The sequence below is a fragment of the Castor canadensis genome, chromosome 14 (genome assembly GCF_047511655.1).
Source record: "Castor canadensis chromosome 14, mCasCan1.hap1v2, whole genome shotgun sequence".
In the NCBI taxonomy this organism is placed as follows: domain Eukaryota; kingdom Metazoa; phylum Chordata; class Mammalia; order Rodentia; family Castoridae; genus Castor; species Castor canadensis.
This window is the reverse complement of record NC_133399.1, coordinates 58,501,646-58,524,415: the sequence shown is the minus strand read 5'-3', so window position 1 is coordinate 58,524,415 and position 22,770 is coordinate 58,501,646. Positions and strand designations below refer to the sequence as shown.

General features: G+C 37.1%; 1 protein-coding gene across 2 annotated transcripts in view; it reads left to right on the top strand.

Annotated features, from left to right (window-relative positions):
- The window catches only part of Bag4 (BAG cochaperone 4), a 45,821-nt gene extending 23,544 nt beyond the window's left edge, over window positions 1–22,277 (top strand). For both annotated transcript variants that reach the window (XM_020167560.2, XM_074054636.1), the window contains 3 exons: window positions 12,502–12,756; window positions 13,866–14,120; window positions 14,905–22,277. In XM_020167560.2, coding sequence (XP_020023149.1) covers window positions 12,502–12,756; window positions 13,866–14,120; window positions 14,905–15,390 — 996 coding nt within the window. In that variant the 3' untranslated portion in view covers window positions 15,391–22,277. The remainder of the gene's footprint in view (window positions 1–12,501; window positions 12,757–13,865; window positions 14,121–14,904) is intronic.
- The last annotated feature ends 493 nt before the right edge of the window (window positions 22,278–22,770 follow it).

Genomic DNA, 22,770 nt, shown 5'->3' with positions numbered 1-22,770 from the left:
GCATGAAGATTGCCTGTAATGGCAGCACTCAGAGCCTGAAGTAGGAGGCTCTCTCAAGTTCAAAGTTAGGCTGGGCAGCACAGGAAGTTCAAGTGTGCCCTGGTTAGACCATCCCCCCTCCCAAAATAAAAATAGGTCTTTAAGATTTGTAAAACCCACCAAGAATAAAATGTCCGTGTAGCAAGGCTAATACAAGGAGGCAACTATATGGAAATGAATGATACCATTTAACTTTTAAGAAGAAAACCAGTCTTAACTGGGCACAGTAGCTACTGGGGAGGTGGAGGCAGGAAGATCCCAGAACTAAAAACAAAAGGACTTGGGGGAGTGGTTCAAGTGAAAGAGCACTTGCCTAGCAATTAGGGCCTGATTTCAATCCCCAAAAGTTCCCCCACCGAAAAAAAGTCGTATTTACATTATCACTATTGGAATCTGTTTTTGTTAGAAAATAAATGTGTAATCCCCATGTGAGGTTTCAGCAGAAAATAAACATAATCCCAAACAAGTATATGTCTAGATCCCTTTGAGCTATCCAACAACTTGGGCTGATGAGCTAACATAGTAGTGGTGGAGCACTTATCTAGTATGTAAGCGACCCTGGGTTTAATCCCCAGCACCACAAAAAAAAGTAAATAAATCCAACAATTTGTACGTTGATTTTGTATTTAAGTTCCCTCACATTATTGCTGCGGCTTTTAAAAAGCCATTACTAAAACTGAATTTTCTTGCAATTTTTTGTTTGTTCATTTTTTTCAGTACTGGGGTTTAAAGTCAAGACTTCACATACTTGCTAGGCTTACTACAAGCTTACTGCACCAACCTTTTGGAACAGTTTTTTTTTCTTTTTACAATTACTCTGTAAACTTTATTAATCACAGTTTTATCTAGTGACCCTTCCAGGGCCCATCCTACACCAAAAGCAGTTCAATCTACTTCACAAAGGACCTTTAGCTTGTTAGGAGTTAGCTTAACTCCATAGTCTCCATTAAATCCCTTTTTAAAGTAATCATACACTCCAAGGGAGTGTTTTTAGTCTGGTTTCTACCCATCTCTTCCCGTTACCAGATGGCAAGACAGACATAGCGGGGAAGGGGTTTTGGAAAAGCACTTGTTTTGACCGTCTCCTGCTGCTCCCCTCACAGTGACTTAGGTGACTCTTTGGCCCCAGTGAGTCCATATAAACCCCAGATTGGAGGCCCCATTGGAGCTTACCCTTGACCTTATGAGTTCGCCACGGAACCGAAGATCGGGACTCCGTCTCAAGCTCACACTTTTATACACTCTCACATGGCACAATACTTCCACCCCACTCCCTAAACCAGAGAGACATGGTTTCACTCCAACAGGCAGTTAGTTACTAGCATTCTCTGGGAGGTGATCAGACTCCATTTCTGCCTCCTGAGGCAGGTCTGAATTTGAACCCAGGTTCTTACCAGTACGAACAGCTGTGCTCCTAAGTTGGTTCCTCTGCCTCAGTGGGTTCCTTTGTGCATCTGAGGCCCTCACCCCGACTTGATGGGAGGGTGAGTTCCCCCTCCGGATCAAGCTGTCCGTTGGCACCTGGTGGGCTTTCCTCCCAGCAGTCTGAGGGATGCACCCCAGTGACAAGGGAGGTGGTAACTCACCGTCTGCCCTAATCCCCCAAGTAATGTTGCAGGAAATTATGAGCTGAGATAGGAGTCTCTGAGGCAGATTAGCAGGAAGCAATGTTTATTGTGCCAGCACAGACCCAGTGGACCCGTGTCCAAAGGCTGAGCCCCGAGAACAAAGGGGTCTCAACTTAATATACCCTTGCAAGCAGGTTACAGAAGCAAAAGGCAAAGCTCAGCCCACTTGTGGCTGCATGTGTCTCCATTGGCTATTTCATTTCCTCAGTGCTATGTGACCTTCATGTTTCAGTTCTTTTAAGTTTTATCTTTCTGCTTTGCCATCCCCTCCCCGTCTAGTTGTCAGAACACCAGCCTGTCTGTTTCTTTTCTGGTCTCCCCTTTCTTGTTACAGTATTAGCAGTTTTCACATTGCTTTTCTAATAAAGAAGATATTCTTTTGATTTTTGGGAGACTACACCACAGTATACTGATTAGCTGGTAATTGAAATGCTCTAACAAGAATCTAGGGGTTCAGTTCCCTTAGGTACAACACTTGCTTAACATGCAAGGCCTAGATCCCCAACTCTGCAAAACAAAAACAAAAAGAAATGCTATAAGGCTGGGGATGTAGTTCAGTGGTTGAATGCATGAGCAAGGCCATGGGTTTAATCCCAAGTACCAAAAAAAAAAAAAAGAAAAAAAGTTTCTCTCTGTCTCTGTCTCTCTCTCTCTCCTTTCTCTTTTCCAGGTTGGTGCACATGCCTCTAAACCCTGCACTCGGGAAACAAAGGCAGGAGAATTGTGAGTTCCAGGCTACCTGGGCTACATAGCTAGTTAGTTTGTTCAAGGTCATCTTGAGCTTTGTAGTAAGACTGTCTAAAAAAAGAAAAAGAAAAACAAAACACAACAATAGAAAAAAATTCTGTAATAAAGAAACTTGAAGTCCTCCTATTCTAAATTGAGACTCATGGTATTAAAAGACATTGGTCAAACTTGTCATATTTTCCCATTTAATTTAGGGACAATTGAGTTGTAAAGTATAGTTTATTAACACTGTAATTAAGAGTTCCTGGGGAAAGGGGACATAAAGGAGAAAGGTGAAGAAGTTGACTCTAACCAAGGTATATTGTAAGCACTTTTGTAAATGTCACAGTGTACCCCAACCCAACTATAATATGCTAATAAGTAAATGTAAAAATATTAACAAAAAAGAGTGCCTATGAGGCAACACTTGGAATAGTTTTCTAAGTAGAGCTATTGCAGGAGAGGACAATTGGTAGATGATAATAGATTTGGCTGTTGATGTTGACTGCTAATAATTATGAACTTTTGGGAGTGCTCCTGTAGTATAGCTTTCCTTACATTTCATGGTAATCACAACAGGAACAGTTGTGATATTGTTAGAGGAAAATACTTCTTTGCTTGGCTCAGATTGATAGTCATAGCTATGATGGCAAGGGAATCTATGGACAGTGTACTTTTTTCTGGGTGAGAGACTTGAATTGCCCTTTGGATTCCATACCTATATAAAAGCCAATTAGCTGTAAAACCAACTTTTGGAAAGAGTATTTTGTATTGGACAGTCTTTAGTTTGCAGTGAGATGGCATATACTGTGACATGTGGGAGGGCATCTGTTAGCTTTTGCTTGTTAAATCATACCTGTTAAATTTACTGCTAGAATATGAGCAACATATGTAACTTCTCTGCGTTTTAGAGTGCCAATCTCTTGATTTCTTTTGGAGTCCAGAATGAGATGTTTACAGAAGTCCAAATAGCATGTCAAAGAAGATTTTATTTAATTTTCCTTGTATTTGCTCCGTTTTGGATTTCATATATTGCCATGTTAGCTGACAAGTTTCAATTATAGCTTGCTGTCTTTAGATACAAAATTCTCTCTCTCTTTTTTTGTGGTACTGGAGTTTGAACTTGGGGTCTATATCTTGAGTTACTCCACCACTCTATTTTTGTGATGGGTTTTTCGAGATAGGGTCTCACAAACTGTTTACCTGGGCCAGCTTCAAACTGCCATCTTCCTGATCACTGCCTCCTGAGTAGCTAGGATTACAAGTGTGAGCCACCAGCACCTGGCACAAAATTCCGTTTGTTAAAACAATCTATTTGGACACCAATAAAGCAGCTAGAGTCCTAGCAGCCCACTGGATTACAGCCATTGGATTCCCATGCTATATGGGATTTCATATAACATTTTTTATGGCATAAATTTTTTAACCATAAAAAGTAATATGGCTTTATTAATAAAATTCCAGAAAATAGGGGCTGGGTGTGGTAGCACAAATCTATAATCCTAGTATTTGGGAGGCGGTGGTAGGAGGATCATGAGTTAGAGGCCAGCTTGGGCTACATAATGAGATCCTGTCTCACAAAACAAATGAAATTTGGAAAACAAGGGAAAAGAAACCTCCATCCTAATCAATTTGTATTTTGGAACATTTATTTTCAGCCCTTTATCATGTGTACAAAGCTTTAAACTATTGTACACTTTTATATTTGACTATCATATGCCCTTTCATAAAGTACTGTAAGAGGAACATATGTGTATATGAAAATTTCAAACAAAAGTAGTGATGAATGCCCATGTGCCCACCTCTTAGCTTCAACAAGTATCAATACTTGACTTCTTCTATTTATCTTTGGGATATTTTCATAGAGTATTTTGAATCAAACATTAGACATGTTGTATCACTTGTTAATAAACCCTACACATATCTTTAAAATATAAGAACATTGAAGACATAACTACTATGTAATCATTAAAACTTACAAAAAAACCTTAAAATAGAAATGAAAGAAAACATGCAAAGAAATGAAAGAAAACATGAAATCAAAGAGAATAGAAATTCAATGAGAAGGCAAAGAAACAACTGAATGAACTCAAAGAGGTTACAAAGAGCTGAATGAACTCAAGAAGAATACAAATAAACAACTAAATGAAATGAATAAGAGAGTGCAAGACACAAAAGAGAAATTCAGTAAAGATACAGAAAGCCCCTCCCCTCCAAAAAAAAAAACAAAAACAAATTTAAGCTCTGGAAATGAAAAAAACTTCAGTCAAATAAAAAGTTCATTTGAAAGCCTATCCAGCAGACTGAATCAAGTGGAAGACAGCATTTCAGGGCTTGCAGACAAAGAAGATATATTGACCCATATAATAAAGAAATACAAACAGAATATGCAAGAATTCTGTGACCACTTAAAAAGACCAAAACTATAGATCATGGGCATTGAAGAAGAAGAGGTGCAAACTAAAGACACAGGAAACATATTCAACAAAATAATAGCAGAAAACTTCCCAAATCTTGAAAAAGAAACACCCATTCAGGTACAGGAAGCCTCTAGGGTGCCAAACAGAAAGAAACAAAATTGAACCTCTGTATGGCATGTTATAATTGAAACATTAAATACAGAGAACAGGTAAGCATATTGAAAGTTATAAGAACCAACTCACCTATATCGTCAAATCAATAAGAATAACAGGAAATGTCTCAACAGAAACCTTAAAAGCAAGGAGGTTTGAAATGAGGTATTTCAAGCACTGAAAGAAAATAATTTCAAACCTAGATTACTCTACCCAGCAAAGCTATCATTCATAATTGAAAGAGAAATAAAAACCTTCTTAGATAAACAAACTAAGGCTATTTATGACCACTAAACCAACTCTCCAAAAGATATTCAAAGGAATACTACATACAGAAGATGAAGATAAGCACAGACATGAAGGTATGGGAATAAATAAATAAATCTCACCAGATAAGTAGGATAGACAAATGCAGAGTGGGAAAGAATCAAACACTACAAAAATTTAAAAATAAAGATAAACTTTAAAAATATCAACAAAATGGCAGGAATTACCACATACCTTTCAATATTAACACTGTTGATGTTCTCAATCCCACAACCAAAAGTCATAGACTGTCAAGCTGGATTAAAAAGCAAGACCCAATGATTTGCTGCTTACAAGAAATGCATCTCACTGACAAAAACAAATATGGCTTAGGGTGAAAGGGTAGAAAAAGATTTTCCAAGCAAATGAACCCCAAGACAGGCAACAATAGCCATACTTATATCTGATAAGTAGACTTCAAACGTAAATTAATCAGAAGAGACAAAGGTCACTCCATACTAATAAAAAGAACAATACATCAAGAGGATATATCAGTTGTTAACGTGTGCCTAACATGAACGCATCCAACTTCATTAAACAAATACTACTGGACTTAAAAGCACAGATAGACCCCAACACAATGATAATGGGAGACTTCAGTGTCCCACTATACAGACCAAAAAAATCAACAAAGAAACCTGAGAATTAAATGACACTATAGACCAAATAGACTTAACATACATCTACAGAGTAATTCATCTTGCATCAGCACAATATACATAACTTCTTAGCACCCATGGAAGTTTTTCCAAAAAAGATAATATTTTAGGACACAAAGTAAGTTTTAGCAAATATAAGAAAGTTGAGATTACTCCCTGTATCCTATCAGACTACAATAGAATAAAACTAGAATTTAGCAATGAAAGAAACTAGAAAATATCCAAACACATGGAGACTGAACATCATGTTGTTGAATGATCAATTGAAGAAATAGGGGGAAATTAGAATCTAATGAAAATAAAAACGCGACCTACCAGAACCTATGGGATTCAGGAAAGGCAGGGCTGAGGAGAAAATTTATAGCTATGAGTGTCCACGTTAAAAAAAGAGATCTTGCCGAGTGCCAGTGGCTCATGCCTGTAATCCTAGCTACTCAGGAGGCAGAGGCCAGGAGGATTGCAGTTTGAAGCCAGCCTGGGCAAATAGTTCTATGAGACCCTATCTTGAAAAAACTCTTCACAAAAAGGACTGGTGGAGTGGCTCAAGATGCAGGCCCTGAGTTCAAGTCCCAGTACCGTAAAACCAACAAACAAAAAAATCCTCAAATAAATAACCTAATAGTGCATCTCAAGCTCCTAGAAAGACAAAAACAAGCTAAACTCCAAATTAGCAAATGGAAAGCAATAATAGAAATTAGGGCCAAGTGGGCTGGCAGAGTAGCTCAAGCAGTAAGATCACCTACCTAGCAAGTATAAGGCCTTGAGTTCAAAACCCAGGGCCACAAAAAAAAAAAAAGCCAAAATTAATAATATGGAGACCAAAAATCTGTACAAAAAATCAATGAAACAAAAAATTGGTTATTTGATAACATAAAAATGATTGATAAACCCATAGCCAATCTGTTTAGAAGAAGTGAAAAGACCCAAATTAATAAAGTTGAGATGAGAAAGGGGTATCACAATAAATACCTATGGATTTCATAGTATATTCAAATAAACTAGAAAATCTCAAAGAAATGGATAAATTTCTAGGTGCATTTGACCAACCAAAATTGAACCAAGAGGATATAAACCACCTAGATAGATCTATAGCAGTTAATGAGATTGAAGCAGTGATAAAGAGTCTCCTGACAAAGAAAAGCCCAGGACTTGATGGATTCAAAAAGATCATACACTATGATCAAGTTGGTTTCATTTCAGGGATGCAAGGATGGTTCAGCATATTCAAATGGGTAAATGTAATACTGCATATAAACAGATAAAAAGACAAAAATCACATGATCATTTCAATAGATGCAGAAAAATCCTTTGACAAAATTCAGCATCTTTCATGATAAAAATTCTGAGGAAGATAAGAATAGAAAGAACATACCTCAAACATAATAAAGGCTATATATGACAAACCTATATCTGACCTCACACTAAAATGGGGGAAAAGTGAAACTGTGTCCTCTAAAGTCAGGAATGAGACAAGGGGTGTCCATTCTCCCCACTTCCACTCAGTATAGTTTTAGAATTCCTAACCAGAGCAATAAGACAGGAGGAAGAAATAAAAGGAATTCAAATAGGGCAGGAAGCAGTCAAATTGTCTGTATTTGCAGCTGATGTCACCTTATATCTAAAAGAGCCTAAAAACTACACCACAAACATCTCAGACATCATAAACACTTTCAGCAAAGGATACAAAATCAATATACAAAAATCATTATCTTTTCTTATGCCAGCAATGAACTCAGAAAAACTCCCGTTTATAATATCCTCAAAAAATAACTAGGAATAAATCAGAAAAACTCCCACTTACAATATCCTCAAAAAAAAAACTAGGAATAAATTTAACAAAGTAAATGAAAGACCTTTAGAACAAAAACTATAAATCACTAAAGAAATTGAAGATATTAGAAGATGGAAAGATCTCCCATGCTCATGGATTGGTAGAATCAATATTGTAAAAATGGCTGTATTACCAAAAGCAAGCTATATGTTCAATGCAGTCCCTAACAAAATTCCAATGACCTTTATCATGGAGATACAAAAATTATTCCTAAAGTTCATATGGAAGTACAAAAGACCTTAAATAATCAAAGCAATCCTGAGCATAAAGAGCAGTGCTGCACCCAGCCACTGGCAGCTCACAACCTAGCTACTTGGCAGGCTGAGATCAGGAGGATCACGGTTCAAGACCAGCCCCTGCAAATTGTTCACGAGACCCCCATCTCCAAAAAACTAGAACAAAAAGGATTGGAGTCATGATGTAAGCAGTAGAGCGCCTGCTTTGCAAGCATGAACCCTGAGTTCAAGCCCCAGTCCCACTTCAAACACACCCCCACCCACGGATTACAACAACAACAAAAACACTGAAGGTATCACAGTAGCTGGCTTCAAACTATTTTACAGAACCATAGCCATAAAAGGAAGTTGGTAATGGCACAAAAACAGACAAGAATACCAGTGGAACAGAATTGAACACCCGGACATAAATCCACACAGCTATAGTCAATCTGGGTTTTGAGAAAGGAGCCCAAAACATATGTTGGAGAAAAGACCACAACTTTCAGCAAATGATGCTGGGAAAACTGTATATCTGCATGTAATAATCTGAAACTAAGTCTCTTTCACCTTGTATCAGTATCAGTTCAAAGTGGAACAAAGATCCTAGAAGCTTTGAAACTATCAGGAAAAAATAGTGGAAACTCTGGAATATTTATACATAGGCAATAACTTCATAAATAGAACTCTGATACTTCAGCAGTTAAGAGAAAGGATTGGCAAACTGGACTACATCAAACCAAAAAACTTCTGCACAGTAAAGGAAACAGTCACCAGATACAAGAGATAGCCCCCAGAATGGGAGAAAAATCTTTGCCAGCTATACATCTGACCAGGGATTAGTAACAAGAATATACAGTGAGCTCAAAAAACTAAACTCGCAAAGATTTAACCACCCAGTGAAGCGCCAGGTGAGGTGACTTATGCCTGTAACCCTAGCTACTCAGGAGACAGAGATCAGGAGGATCGTGGTTCAAAGTCAGCCCGGGTAAATAGTTTCCGAGACCCTATCTCGAAAACATTCAACCCAAAACAGGTCTGGTGGAATGGCTGAAGTGTTCGAGCTCCTTGCTAGCAAGAGTGAGACCCTGAGTTTAAACCCCAGTACCACCCAAAACCAAAACCAAAACCACCCAATGAAGAAAGGGACAAATAAACTGAACAGAAAATTTTGCTCAGCATCTCTGGCCATAAAGGAAATGGAAATCAAACCCACATTAAGATTTCACCTCACTCCAGTTAGATGGCAATCATCAGCACAAACAAAAGTGTTGAGGACGTGGGGAAAAAGGAACCTTTTACACTGTTGATAGGAATGTAAATTTGTACAACCACTATGGAAAGCAGTATAGATATTCCTTAAAAACTGAAATAGAAGTACCATATGATTTAGTGATACCAATCCTGGGCATACATCCAAAGGTTTGTAAGTCAAGATACAGTAGAGACACTTGCACCCCCCATGTTTAATGCAGCACTGTTCACAATAGCCAAGCTGTGGGAACAACCAAGATGCCTTACAACTGATGAATGGATTAAGAAAATGTGGTACATATATACTCACACATACGTATATATGTATACGTATATACACAGTGGAGTAGTATTCATCCACAAAGAATGAAATGTCTTTTGTAGGTAAATGGATGAAACTGGAGGTAATCATGTTAAATGAAGTGAGCCAGGTTCAGAAAAACAAAAGGTCCCATGATTTCTCTCATATGTGGAAGAATTGATTCAAAAGATATACACAAGTACAAACTGATCACACACACAAACATGTTCAAAATAGTGGGACTGTCTGAGGGGACTATGAGGAGGAGGGAAAGGAAAAGAGAATGATAGAGAGTGAATAATATTGAAATGTATTGCATTTGTGTAGGAAGAAGGCATAATGAAACACTGACAGCTGTTGAATAATTTGGGGTATGGGGAAAAGAGTAATGAAGAGTAGTTACAGAGGGTGTTAACTTGATTAAAGTACAATATAGTCACAGGTGAAATTCCATGGTAAAAACCCTTTGAACAATGAATATACACTTTAAAAAAGGACAGGAGCCAGGTGTCAGTTGCTCATGCCTATAATTCTAGCTACTCGGGAGGCAGAGATCATGAGAATTGTGGTTCTAAGCCAGCCCTAGGCAAAGAGTTTGCAAGACCCTATCTTGAAAATATCCAACACAAAGGGCTGGCAGAATGGCTTAAGTGCTAAAACACCTGCCTAGCAAGTGAGAGACCCTGAGTTCAAACCCCTGTACCAACAAAATAGAGGACAGATAGTTGTAGCTGGGAGGGTGAATATGGTCAATGTACTTTATAGATTTGTATGAAAATACAATAATGAAACCTGTTGAAATCATTTTTACTAGGCGGGAGGGCGATAAGGGAGAATGGTGGTGGGGGTGAACCTAACCAAGGTACGTTGTAACCATGTATGGAGATGTCACAGTGAACCCCGTACAAATAATACATGCTAATAAAATTATTTTTAAGAACAATTTGAGACATAGGAGGTACTGTCTCCTGGAAAAAAAGCTAATAAAAACTCCCCTAAATTCTTTAATGTCATTATCTATTTAGTTCTAATTGTAATCTTTTAAGACTGAATAAAATTCCTTCAATGAATATTCCTTAACCTATTTAATCATTCCATATTATTAGGACATTTAAGTTGTATACAGATTTGCTTGATTATAAATAATGTGGTGGACAGGTTCTATGCTTTTTCTATATTTGAATCATTTTCTTAGGAAGGATTTCTAGAAGTTGAATTATAGTACAGAAGAAGGTCACATGATGTTTTATCAAGTCTTGGACTTCGTGTGTTATATTAAGAAGTTCTTGTTTAGGCTATATATCTTAAGAGCCTCTTTTTTTTTTTTTTTTTGTCTTTTTTTGGTGCTGGGGATTGAACCCAGGGCTTTGCATATGTAGGCATATGCTCTTCCACTGAGCAACATCCCAGCCTGTGCCTCAGTATTTTTAACAAAGAGGCAGCTCATTGCCCTCCTCCTAGGGTACAAGACTGGCTCTTTTGTCTTTCATTGTACCTACCCCACATGGAATTCTTTGGCCATGTGAATTCTTTCTTTCTCTTTTTTTTTTTTGTGCTTGGTAGACAAGCACTCTACTGATTGAGCCACACCTCTAGCCCCTTATTACTAACTTTTTACCTGGGCTTGCCTCAAACTTCGAGCCTTCCCAGGTAGGCTTCCCAAGTAGGTGGGATTACAGGTGTGAGTCAACATGCCTGGCTTCTTTTTTTTTTTTCCTTTTGAGTTAGCGTCTCACTGTGTTCCTCAGGCTGGCTTCTCAAACTCGCTATCCTCCTGCTTCAGCCTCTTGAGTCTTGGGAATACAGATGTGTGTCACATGCCTGGTATAGCCATGTATATTCTTGAACCTAATGTGAGAAAGGTGTTGTAGTTTTGGAGATAGATAAGTACAGGTAAATTTGATTCACTATTTGTAAATTTGTCTTTACTATTTTTAAAAGGCAAAACAGAAATTAACAAAACATCAAGGTAGTCATTTAAATTCAAAGTTTAGCTTTATTCTTGCATCAGTTATTAAACTGAGCCTTCTGGGAATCAGTAATAGTCTGGATTAAGCAGGGCTACAGATGTAGCTCATGGTAGAGTGCTTGTTTATCATGCACAAGGCCCTGGATTAAATCCCCGGCACTGTAAATAGTAAATACTATAGTAAGCAATATGTGAGGAATTTGTCTCTCTTGTCTGTTGTTGGTTTTTCTGGGATGCAGAGTGGTAGGTACAATACAAGGAGCATGGACTTTAGAGTCAGATAATATAATGATAATATAGGACTGGAAGTGTGCCCAAGTGGTATAGAGTACTTGCCTGGTAGGTGCAAGGTCCTGAGTTCAAACCTCAGTAGAATCAAAAACAAATATACATACAAACAATGATAATACAAACACCATTTATTGGGTATATTATGTTCCAGACATACTGTTAAGTCTTTTACTTATGTCATTTAATTTTCACAATAATCCTATAAGATAAGTTTATGATCTTCATTTTCCTAGAGAATAACTAAACCTATGGATGGTTAAACACAAAGCATATGGAAGAATTATGTCTGTCTCTGTAGTCTGTCTTTTTTCTTTCTCTTTCTTTTGCCCTCTAGTCATCCTCCATGTTTCCCAGAATCCCCTTCCCAGTCTGTGGTACAAGTTCTCCTCTGTGACATATGATTGTTAGGTGTACTTAAGGAATTGTTTGAGAAGCACCGTTCTGAGGCTTTCACTTCCTTACTTTATCTCTCATCTCCCATTGTTACAACACAGACCCTACAGTAATAGTTTCAGTTCAGTATGAGGTATGTGATTACAATAGAGAGAATGTTTCACAGATTGCTTGGGCAGTTCATATTTTCATTAGTTATGGATCTCTTATTCTTTCCAAAGTTTTTGAGGTTAGGCATTAAGTCATTGCATTTCTGCTCTTCAGTTCTTTTACCCATTCATCTTTTTTCTCTCAATTTTGCTTTTTTTTTTTCTAGAGTTTGAGTTCTTATACAAATGGAGCATATGGTCCAGCATACCCTCCTGGCCCTGGGGCAAATACTGCCTCATACTCTGGGGCTTATTACGCACCTGGCTATACTCAGACCAATTACTCCACAGAAGTTCCAAGCACTTACCGTTCACCTGGCAACAGCCCAACTCCAGTCTCTCGTTGGATGTATCCCCAGCAGGACTGTCAGAGTGAAGCCCCGTCTCTTAGGGGGCAGGTTCCAGGATATCCTGCTTCACAGGTGAGCAGTTAGTTTTCTGCTGGAGCAAGGGTATGTGTGTGGAGAGGGAATTCATAGTCTGCATTTTGAATTGTAAACAGTGGAAAGATAAATATTTACACTAGTGCTGATTTAAGAAAACACTCCAGATAGTCAGACTTTTCCACAGTGAAGGCAAGGACTACTTTTATATTAATGCCTTTCTTACTTGTAGCAGCTATTGTAGTAAATGGATTTTGGCTAAAGGAACCTTAAAAATGCCACAGTCATAAATTTTTTTTTGATGGTACTAGGGCTTGAACTTAGGACTTTGTGCTTACAAAGCAGGTGCTCTACTACTTGAGCCAGCCTCCAGTGCATTGTGTTACAGTTATTTTGGAGGTAGGGTCTTGCAAACTGTTTGCCCAGACTGGCCTTGAACTTGGTCCTCCTGATCTCAGCCTCCCCGGTAGCTAGGATTACAGGTGTGAGCCGCTGGCACCCAACACAATCATAAAATTTTTATAGTGAAAGAAATCTTTAGTTTTTGCTTGAAGGTTTCCCTGTTTTAACCTTTTTTTTTTAGTGCTATTAGGTTTATATTTTTTAAATACTCTACGAATGATAGAATGTTTATTTCTCTGTTCATTTCTTTTTTTTTTTTTTTTCCAGTACTAGGGCTTGAACTCAGGGCCTATACCTTGAGCCATCCACCACCCCTTTTTTGCTATGGGTTTTTGAGATAGGGTCTCACGAACTATTTGCCTGGGCTGGCTTTGAACTCCAATCCTCCTGATCTTTGTCTCCTGAGTAGCTAGGATTATAGGCATGACCCTCCGGCACCCAGCTCTCTATTCATTTCAAGATGAGATCTAATATATCTTTGTATTTATAGCGTATGGCATTATTTGTTTTTAGTATCTATGGGACATACTTATACTGTGTTTCATCCTTTGAATTTAGGTCTGACTTTGTCACCAAATCTGTCCTTGGTGTCTTTGGAACCAGGCCATTTTGGGCTTGGAGAGATTATAGGAACAAATTAATTAGAGTTACTAGCATCTCAGGATCTGCCTATACTTGAATATTTCTATTACTTCTTTAAGTGGTTTTTTTAGCAATGACTAGCATGTTTGTTTTTCTCAATCTAGAACCCTGGAATGACTCTGCCCCATTATCCTTATGGGGATGGTAATCGTAGTGTTCCACAATCAGGACCAACTGTACGACCACAAGAAGAAGCATGGGCTTCTCCTGGTGCTTATGGGATAGGCACCCGTTACCCCTGGCCTTCAGCTGCACCATCAGCACCACCTGGAAATCTCTACATGACTGAAAGTGCTTCGCAATGGCCTGGCAGTGGCTCTCCTCAGCCACCTCCTTCATCACCACCCCAGCAGCCCAAGGTAGGAGACCTGTTAGGTGCTGTTCCTTTATCTTTGGGTAATTAAGAGAGCCCAAGATGGGACTTTTCTGTATTGGTATGTGTTACATGGGGACTGATTGCAAAAAGCTGAAGCTTTACTTTAGCCAACTAATTTTTTTTCTCATAGACTTTTTAAAGAGACATTTTAGGTTCACATTCTTTTTGTATGTGCGAGTGTATGTGTGTGGTATTGGGGAGTGAACTCAGGGTCTCACACCTGCTAGGCAAGTCTACTATTTGAGTCACTACTATCTGCATTTTAAACACAATCAAATATTGTATTTTACTACCACAAATAATCTATAGATAGAAACAAAAAATGTGAAATATCTAAGTATTAACTTAGATGGTGTAATTCTAAATTAAACCATAGACTTCAACATCAGCTGCTTGTGGCTGCATTCCTTTTCAGGATCTGTCTTGAGATTTTAACTCTTTAGGGAAAAAACTATCTAGTGTTTATTTATTAAGTCACTGGATGGATTGTGAGGTGTAAGACAGATTGTGAGGCGTTCATGATGATGACCTGCCTCAGGATAGGTTCCAACCATTATACGTAGGAATTCTCTGCCTTTTAATTGGCAGGCCACTCCCTTTTATTTTCTTAGGACAGTTTTTCTCCAGATTAAGGAGAGCGGTCTAGTTTTATTGGTGGGAATCATTTCATGTCCTTTTGGTCAGGTGAAAGATGTGGACTAACAAATCTGATATTGATGGATTCCCATTAAAATTGCCTTTTCCCCTTTTTTGCCCCCAATTCCAAGGATTCCTCATATGTGTATAGCCAGTCAGATCAAGGCGTGAACCGGCACAGCTTTCCTTGCAGTGTCCATCAGTACGAATCCTCGGGGACAATGAACAATGACAATTCAGATCTCTTGGATTCCCAAGTTCAATATAGTGCTGAGCCTCAGCTGTATGGTAATGCCACCAACGAACATCCCAGCAGTCAAGATCAGAGTAATAATCTTCCTGAAGAGTGTTTATCTTCAGATGAAGGTACTTCTCCAAGTATTAAAAAAATCATAAATGTGCTGGAGAAGGTCCAGTATCTTGAGCAAGAAGTAGAAGAGTTTGTAGGAAAAAAGACAGACAAGGCATACTGGCTCCTGGAAGAAATGCTGACGAAGGAACTTTTGGAACTGGATTCCATTGAAACTGGGGGTCAGGATTCTGTCCGGCAGGCCAGGAAAGAGGCTGTTTGTAAGATCCAGGCCATACTGGAAAAATTAGAAAAAAAAGGATTGTGAAAGGATTTAGAATGAAGTGGAAGCCTGTTACTAACTTGGCCAAAGAACTTGTGAGTTTGGTTAGTTAACTGTCTTTGAAATGCCTGTTGATGTCAAGAAGCAATACATTCCAACTTTTCCTTTGATTTTAAAACTGAAAAACTGGCAAAGGAATGGAAGAACATTTTAGTTGTGAGCTTTTTCAGTTTTCAGACGAATGAATGTAATAGGAAACTATGAAATTATCAATATTGCCAAGTAGACTACTTCCTTAAGAAATTTATGGACATGTGGAGGCTGCTTCTTACCAGCAGGAGTGACATACACTTTTAAGTAACAGGCTATCAGAAACCTACCAGATAAGACTGGATATATGTGAGACAATTCTGTTTTTGTAAACATGTGGATTACTTGTCACATTTTTGTACATTGTGACTGCTTTCTGCATACACTTCACGTGTAAATTACAGCTTAGACTTGCCTCTGTTTTGTTTTATTTGCAGTTTACAAATATAGTATTATTCTCTACTTCTTCGTACATTTTGTAGTAATATGTTCAATATAATTATTCAAGAGACTCTATTGACACCCAAATAGAATGGCAATCCTGAATGAATTTATAGCCTTTTACCACTTGAATATATTGCAATGTGTAGTGAGTTCCTGAGGTAAATTGTTTGTCTTCCTTTTTTCCTTTGTATAGTTTGTTAGAGTTCTTCCCACTTCTGCTTTTCATAGTAGCAGGAGAAGGTGAATTTGAAAATAACAATGACATAATGAAAATGTTTGTGGATATTTTACTTTTTTATTATATTTGGATAAAGATCCAATTTATAATTACTTAAAAAAAACTGTATCTTTCCACTATTGCTGCTTCTACAGAGAGCCTTGGGATAAATACATGTGAAAAATTAAATGCAACAGTGAATAGAAAAAACAACTACAGAAAGCATCATGTGACTATTTGATAATATTGTTCTCCATGTAAACTGTCAGTTTAACTATCAGGATCCCTGTGGGCAGATTTCAGCTCAGTTCATAGGTAAAAATAATGAGGGGAAAGGAGATTAATGCTCAGGGAATGAATCAGCCATAGCTAGAGTGGGAAATTCATTATTTTCTTCTTTTAAAGGGAAGAAAGGGAGGTTTGGTGTTTATTCTGAAAGTAAACTTCATAGAATTGTTTGTTTCATAATAAAATACTTTTTACTATTAATGACAGTCATTTTAGAGCCAAATTTAAGAAAGGGATGTTTAACTGGCATAGCTTTGGTATTTATATGTTGTTATATAGAAGTGATGAAGTGACTTAGGTAAATAGGTTACCTTTTACATTAAGGTGAGGTCCAATATAGTATCTACTTTTGAAAAAAAACTTGCATTTCTTTTTCTTTTTTTTTTTGGTGGTACTGGGGTTTGAACTCAAGCTTTCACACTTGCTAGGCAGGTAGTATAGCACTTGAGTCATGCTTCGAGCCCAAACAGCTATTTTTTCATAAGGTATCCCAGTGATATATTTTTTTTTCCTGGTCTTCCAGTCTTATTAGTGTTACTAAATCTATCTCCTCTACTCATAACTAGAACCAGATTAATACAAACATACTAGATGATGAAAAAAAATGTAGTAACAATATCGGCTGGGTCTTAACCATTGGAATGAGTGATTTCGTAAGATAATATGGTAATTTTATTCTAGGATTCTCTTTCGGCCCAAAATAGGAATGTTTAAGAGGCTTTTAAGCATGAGAATTAAATTTCAGAACAGGGAGAACCTTAAAGCTATGTTGCCTGTGAGACAATGACTAATTTGGAATAGAACATAATTGTTTAAGTTACTGAATGGCCAAGATGCCAATTTCCATGAATCTTGATTTTTATATATATGTACATATTATACACAAATATACAATGTGTGTGTTTTTAAAAATTATTTTTCAAATTTTCGAGATGATTTTAGATATAGAAGAGTTGTAAAAATACTAGTGTTCCTGTATACCCTTTATCCACATTCTTATTTTGACATGTTACTTAATCATAGAACGTTTGTCAAAAATAAGAAATTAACCTTGCTACAATGCTATTAATATTAACTAAAGTGAAGAGTTTATTAGTCTTTTTACTAATGTCCCCTTAGTGTTCCAGGATTCAATCTAGGATCCCATCTGGCATCTAGTTATCTTGTCTCTGTTGTATCTTCCAGTCTGTGACAGTGTATCATAACAGGATACCTGATGTGGAAATGTGTTTCTGGTGTTGTAAACCTCCATCACTATACTAAGGCTAGGATTCCCTACTGTAGTCTTACTGTGTTTTCCTTTGTACTTACTAAATATTTGCTAGAGATACTTTGAGACTATGCAACTGTCCCATTTCTGCTTAAACTTTTACCAACTCCTTTGACTATCCATTGGCAGATCTTTCTTGTGGCAGTTACAATTGTGGTGTTCTAATAGTGATTTTTTATTTCTCTCATTTCTTCTACATTTAATAATTAGAATTCTTCTGTAAGAATTTATGTTTTTAATTATAATAAAATATTTAAGATAGGTACAAACTTAGAACTTAAAGACGTAAACTATGTTAAAATAGTTACCAATACCGGTATCAAAGAAAAGAAAACTAAGTTAGTAACCTGTCTCAGAAAATATAATGAACTTAAGAAGGAAAATAGTATTTATGATTTGTAGAATTGGTTCTACTTCAGACTTAATACTGACTTCAAACTGAAATTAAATTTTTTTGAAATTTTACATTGGACTTTTTAAAAGTGTCTAAATTTATATTACTTTGAGGATCATTTTTATCAAAATCTTGAATAAAGTTACCTAGATATGGCATGATAAATACAGCTGTGATTTCTTTATAATAAGCCACTGTTGTTCCAACTATAAAGGCCAATACAAACATTTCAAATCAGCCCTAATGAAGTATCTAGGACATGGGTTCTACTTATCTCTCTTTGTTGGTACAGAATGAATTGTTTTAAATAATTTTTAACAATGGCGTTTGAGGCTGGAGGTGTGGCTGGAGTGGTAAAGCTTTTGCCTAGCAAGCACAAGGTCCTGAGTTCAACCCCCAGTACTACAAAGGGGGGGTGTTGAAAATAGTGCTGTGGTTGATTAACATAAATAGTAACACTGAAAGAAAGCAGCTGAAGGATACAGATTAAACTGGCACTTAAGGAAAAGTTTGAGGGGACAGATAGTTTGATGGAGCCTCCCTTTTCCATCTTTAAATCTTTTTGTACTTTATTTTTTAAAAAAGTTGAGTTTGGGACTGAAGGTTTGGCTAAAATGGTAGAGCACCTGCTTTGTAAGCACGAAGCCCTGAGTTCAAGTCCCAGTACCACCTATATATATATAAAATGAGTGTGCCCTAATTCATAGACATTATGAGTTTAATGAACCTATGAAAAGCATTCTTCTGATCCCACCCCATTTTCTCCTTTTCTAAATGCAACCACTTTCAAATGTGAAATATATTTTAAAAATGTTTCTCCATATTTTTAAATAATACAAAATGCTTTTTTTTTTTCCTTCTTTTTTTTATTTTGGAGACAGGGTCTTACTATGTACCCCAGGATGGACTTTAGTTGGCAATCCTCTAGCCTCAGCCTCCTGAGTATTGGGGTTACAGGCATATGCTACCACACCCGACTGATTTTTCTTGATTTATCAATTTTAGGTCTTTTTACTTATTTTCTATGATAGAGGATGAGGATTTAGGTTTCTCTCTCTGCCTTTATCACCCATACATCTCAGTCCTGTAATCCCTACTTTTCAATATAGTTATATGGTAATATCTGTGTAAATGCTAACCAGAGCTCAGCCATGTAATAAACTGATTTCCTAAACAACTCATTGTTTTTCCTGTAATTAATAATTATCTTACTTGGTTTGTTTATATACCCTCAATCACTTGTCTAAATTTCTCTCAGTGCTTAGACATAGGGCTAGATACTTGGTTCTAGTGGTTGAACACCTACCTAGCAAGCATAACACCCTGTATTCAAACGCCAGTAGTGTGAACACAGACAAAAAGGATGTTCAGACATGTATTTTTACCCATTTGAAATGCCTAACGAAGCCAGCCTATTCTGGAGACTTGACTCTGTTCACTTATCCTGTGGATTCCCCTTATCTCTACCATCCTGTGTCTTTTTCTTTCTTAGCTTATTTCCTCATTTTGCTAGAGTATGTTCTCCAATAGCTTCCTGGAAAAGAGTATATGAGAAATAATTTTTTTAGATCGTAACATAATTGAAAATTTTTGTTACATCCCATACTGGATTGACAGTTTAGCTGGGTGTAGAATTTTAATGATTTTTTTTTTGTTATATCGTCTTGTAGTTTTCCAGAACTTCTGTTGAGAAACATATACCATTCTGGTCTTTTGTATAAAATCTGATTTTTGTCTCTAGAAGCTTGTAGGACATTTCTTGTCCTTTCTGTTCAGAAATTTCTTAGTAGTGTGGTGTGGTCCATTTTTATCTGGGTTTTTTTTTTGGTTTTTTTTTTTTTTTTTTGGCATATTTCATTCATGCCCTTAAAGTCTATGAACATATTTTTGTTTGCTTTGTTAACTTCTCCCTGCCCTACCCCAGTCTTTCTGGAATTAGTTTTGATGTAGATCTCAGAGACTAGTTCTTTGATTTTCTTCCTTTTCTCTATAAAACATGGAAAATGTTTTATAGAATTCTTAGAATTCTGTAATTTTCATCTTCAACTCCTCATTGAATTTTGTATTTCGAAGAATTTTTCTCTATTTAGCCAGGTGGCTCATACCTGTAATCCTAGCTACTTGGGAGGCTGAGATCAGGAGCATCAGTTTCAGGCCAGCTGGGCAAATAATTCTAGAGACCCTTGTCTCCAGAATAACCATACCAGAATGGTAGAGCACCTGCTTTGCAACTCTGAAGCCCTGAATTCAAGCCTCAGTCCCACAATAACAATATCTTTTCTCTATTTCTTTATGGGATTCAACTCTAGTTTGTGATTGTAGCATCTTACATCTCTGAGGCTACTACTGATAGTTTATTGATTTTTCTTCCAGAATAATAGATTTTCTCCTGTTAAAACTATTTCTGAGATGTCTGTTAGCTTAGATGTGGGTGTTTTTTTTCTGAGACAGGTCTCACTATATAGCACAGGCTGGCCTCGAACTCATGGCCTGTATCTTCCAAGTAGTGGGATTACAGGCATATACCACCATGCCCACCTGGTTGTGGTTTTTATCATAGTATGATTTCATGTATGTATAGTATGATTTTGCAGCAGTGGAGACCAAAAATTGCTTCTAGGAAATTCTACTTAATTCTTTTCTCCCAGTTCTGGGGATTGAATGTAGGGCCTCATTACATGCCACCTTAATTATTTCTTTATAATCTTTTTTTGGGGGGATAGGTATTTTAATTGAAATTGAGAAGCAGAGACTTTCTGGATAATTTTCACTTTTATGTGAAAATAGGAAGGCTTGACATTGTGTGGCTTTTCTGTTGGGAGTAGTGGACGTACTTGTCACTATCAAATGTGAGGTCGAGGATGTGCCAGCTGCAGAGATTGGGAACTTAACAGCTTCTGGGATCATAGGCACGTTTCCTTGTAGCCAACCCTTAAATGTCCTTTTATTTTGCAATTACTTCATCTTTCACATTGAAGCAAGAGTAGTATTGCCTGATAAAACACAAGATTCCTAATTAAATTTGAATTTCAGCCACATAATGAAATTTTTTGGTTTCTTTGTTTTTGGCTTCTAACTCATGATTTTCTTGCCCAAGCCTCCCAAGTGCTGGAATTACAAGTGTGTACTACTATTCCTGGTTTATAAGGAATAATTTCTTAGTATCAGAATGACTCATGCAATGTTTGGAGCGTACCTATAATAAAGGATGATTTCTTGATTATTTGAAGTCCAAATTTAACTGAGATTGCTATATTTTCAGAGTTTTTATGTTGAATCATTTGAGTTTTAAGAAATGATACAGAACTTTCTTAGGCCTTTTACAGGATAACATGGCAAAACTTTGCTGCAGTCACAACATTGATGCAGTTGAGATACAGATCAATTCTATCACCACATTCCCTGTTGACCTTTTATAGCCACAGCGCTTCACCTGTCCCCACATTAAATGCCTGGCAACTATGAACCTATTCTCCATTTTTAAATTTGGTCATTTCAGGATGTCATCTAGGGTGACTCATATAGCATATTGCCTTTAGAGACTGACTTTCTCTTTCACTCATCATAATCGTAATTCTGTTGCGATTCACTCAAGTTGTTTCCTGTAACAGTAGTTACTATTTCATTGGTAATAGTTGTTTATGGGGACTGGGGCTGTAGCTCAGTGATAGAGTACTCCTCTAGCACGCGTAAGGACCACAGGAAAACAAAATAGTAGTTGTATGTGGTATGGCTGCACCACAGTTTGCTTATTCATTCACCTGCTGAAGGCTGTTATAAATAAAACCACTGTGTATATTCACATACAAGATTTTTTTTTTTGTGCGTGGACATACGTTTTCATTTTGTATGGGATAAAATAATCCCTAGGAGTATAATTCTAGGTTGTATGGTAGTTGCATGTTTAATTTTTTAAGTAAATGCTAAACTTTTTTCAAAGTGGCTGTGCTACTTTTTTCATTCCCACCAGTGATGTATGACTTTCTCTGTACACTTACCAGTATTTGTGCTGTCACTCTTTATTTTAGCTGTTCTGATAGGTGTAGAGTGATAATTCACTGTGGTTTAGTTTGTATTTCCCTAGTGGTTAATGATGTCGAACTTTTGCTCCATGTGCCTATTTGCCCATTTGCGTACTCTCTTCTGTGAAATAACTGTGCAAGTCTTTTGGCCCATATTCTAACTGGATTTATTTTAATAAACTTTAAAAGTAGTTTCCACTTATGGAACACTTGTGATATGTCAGAGTTCTCATAACACCCTTCCACCCAATTCCCTCTTATTAATATCCTAACTTAGTGTTGAACATTTGTTATAATTAATGGACCAACAGTGAACATTCTTTTTTTTTATGGTACTGGGGCTTGAACTCTCAGACCCTTCACCTTGAGCCTTGTGTGTGTGTGTGTGTGTGTGTGTGTGTGTGTGTGTGTGTGTGTGTGTGATGAGTATTTTTGAGATAGGGTTTCTCAACCATTTGCCCAGGCTGGCTTTGAACCGTGATCCTCCTGATCTCTGCCTCCTGAGTAACTATGGTTACAGGTGTGAACCACTGATGCCCACCCTGAAACATTCTTAATAACCAAAGCCCATATTTTAGATTTTCTTAGTTTTTACCTGAATCCTTTCTTTTTTTTTTTTTTCCTCCAGGATTTCAGCCAGAGTACCACATTATATCTGGTCATCATCTCCTTGTTTTTAATGACCTTCTTTTTATTTTTT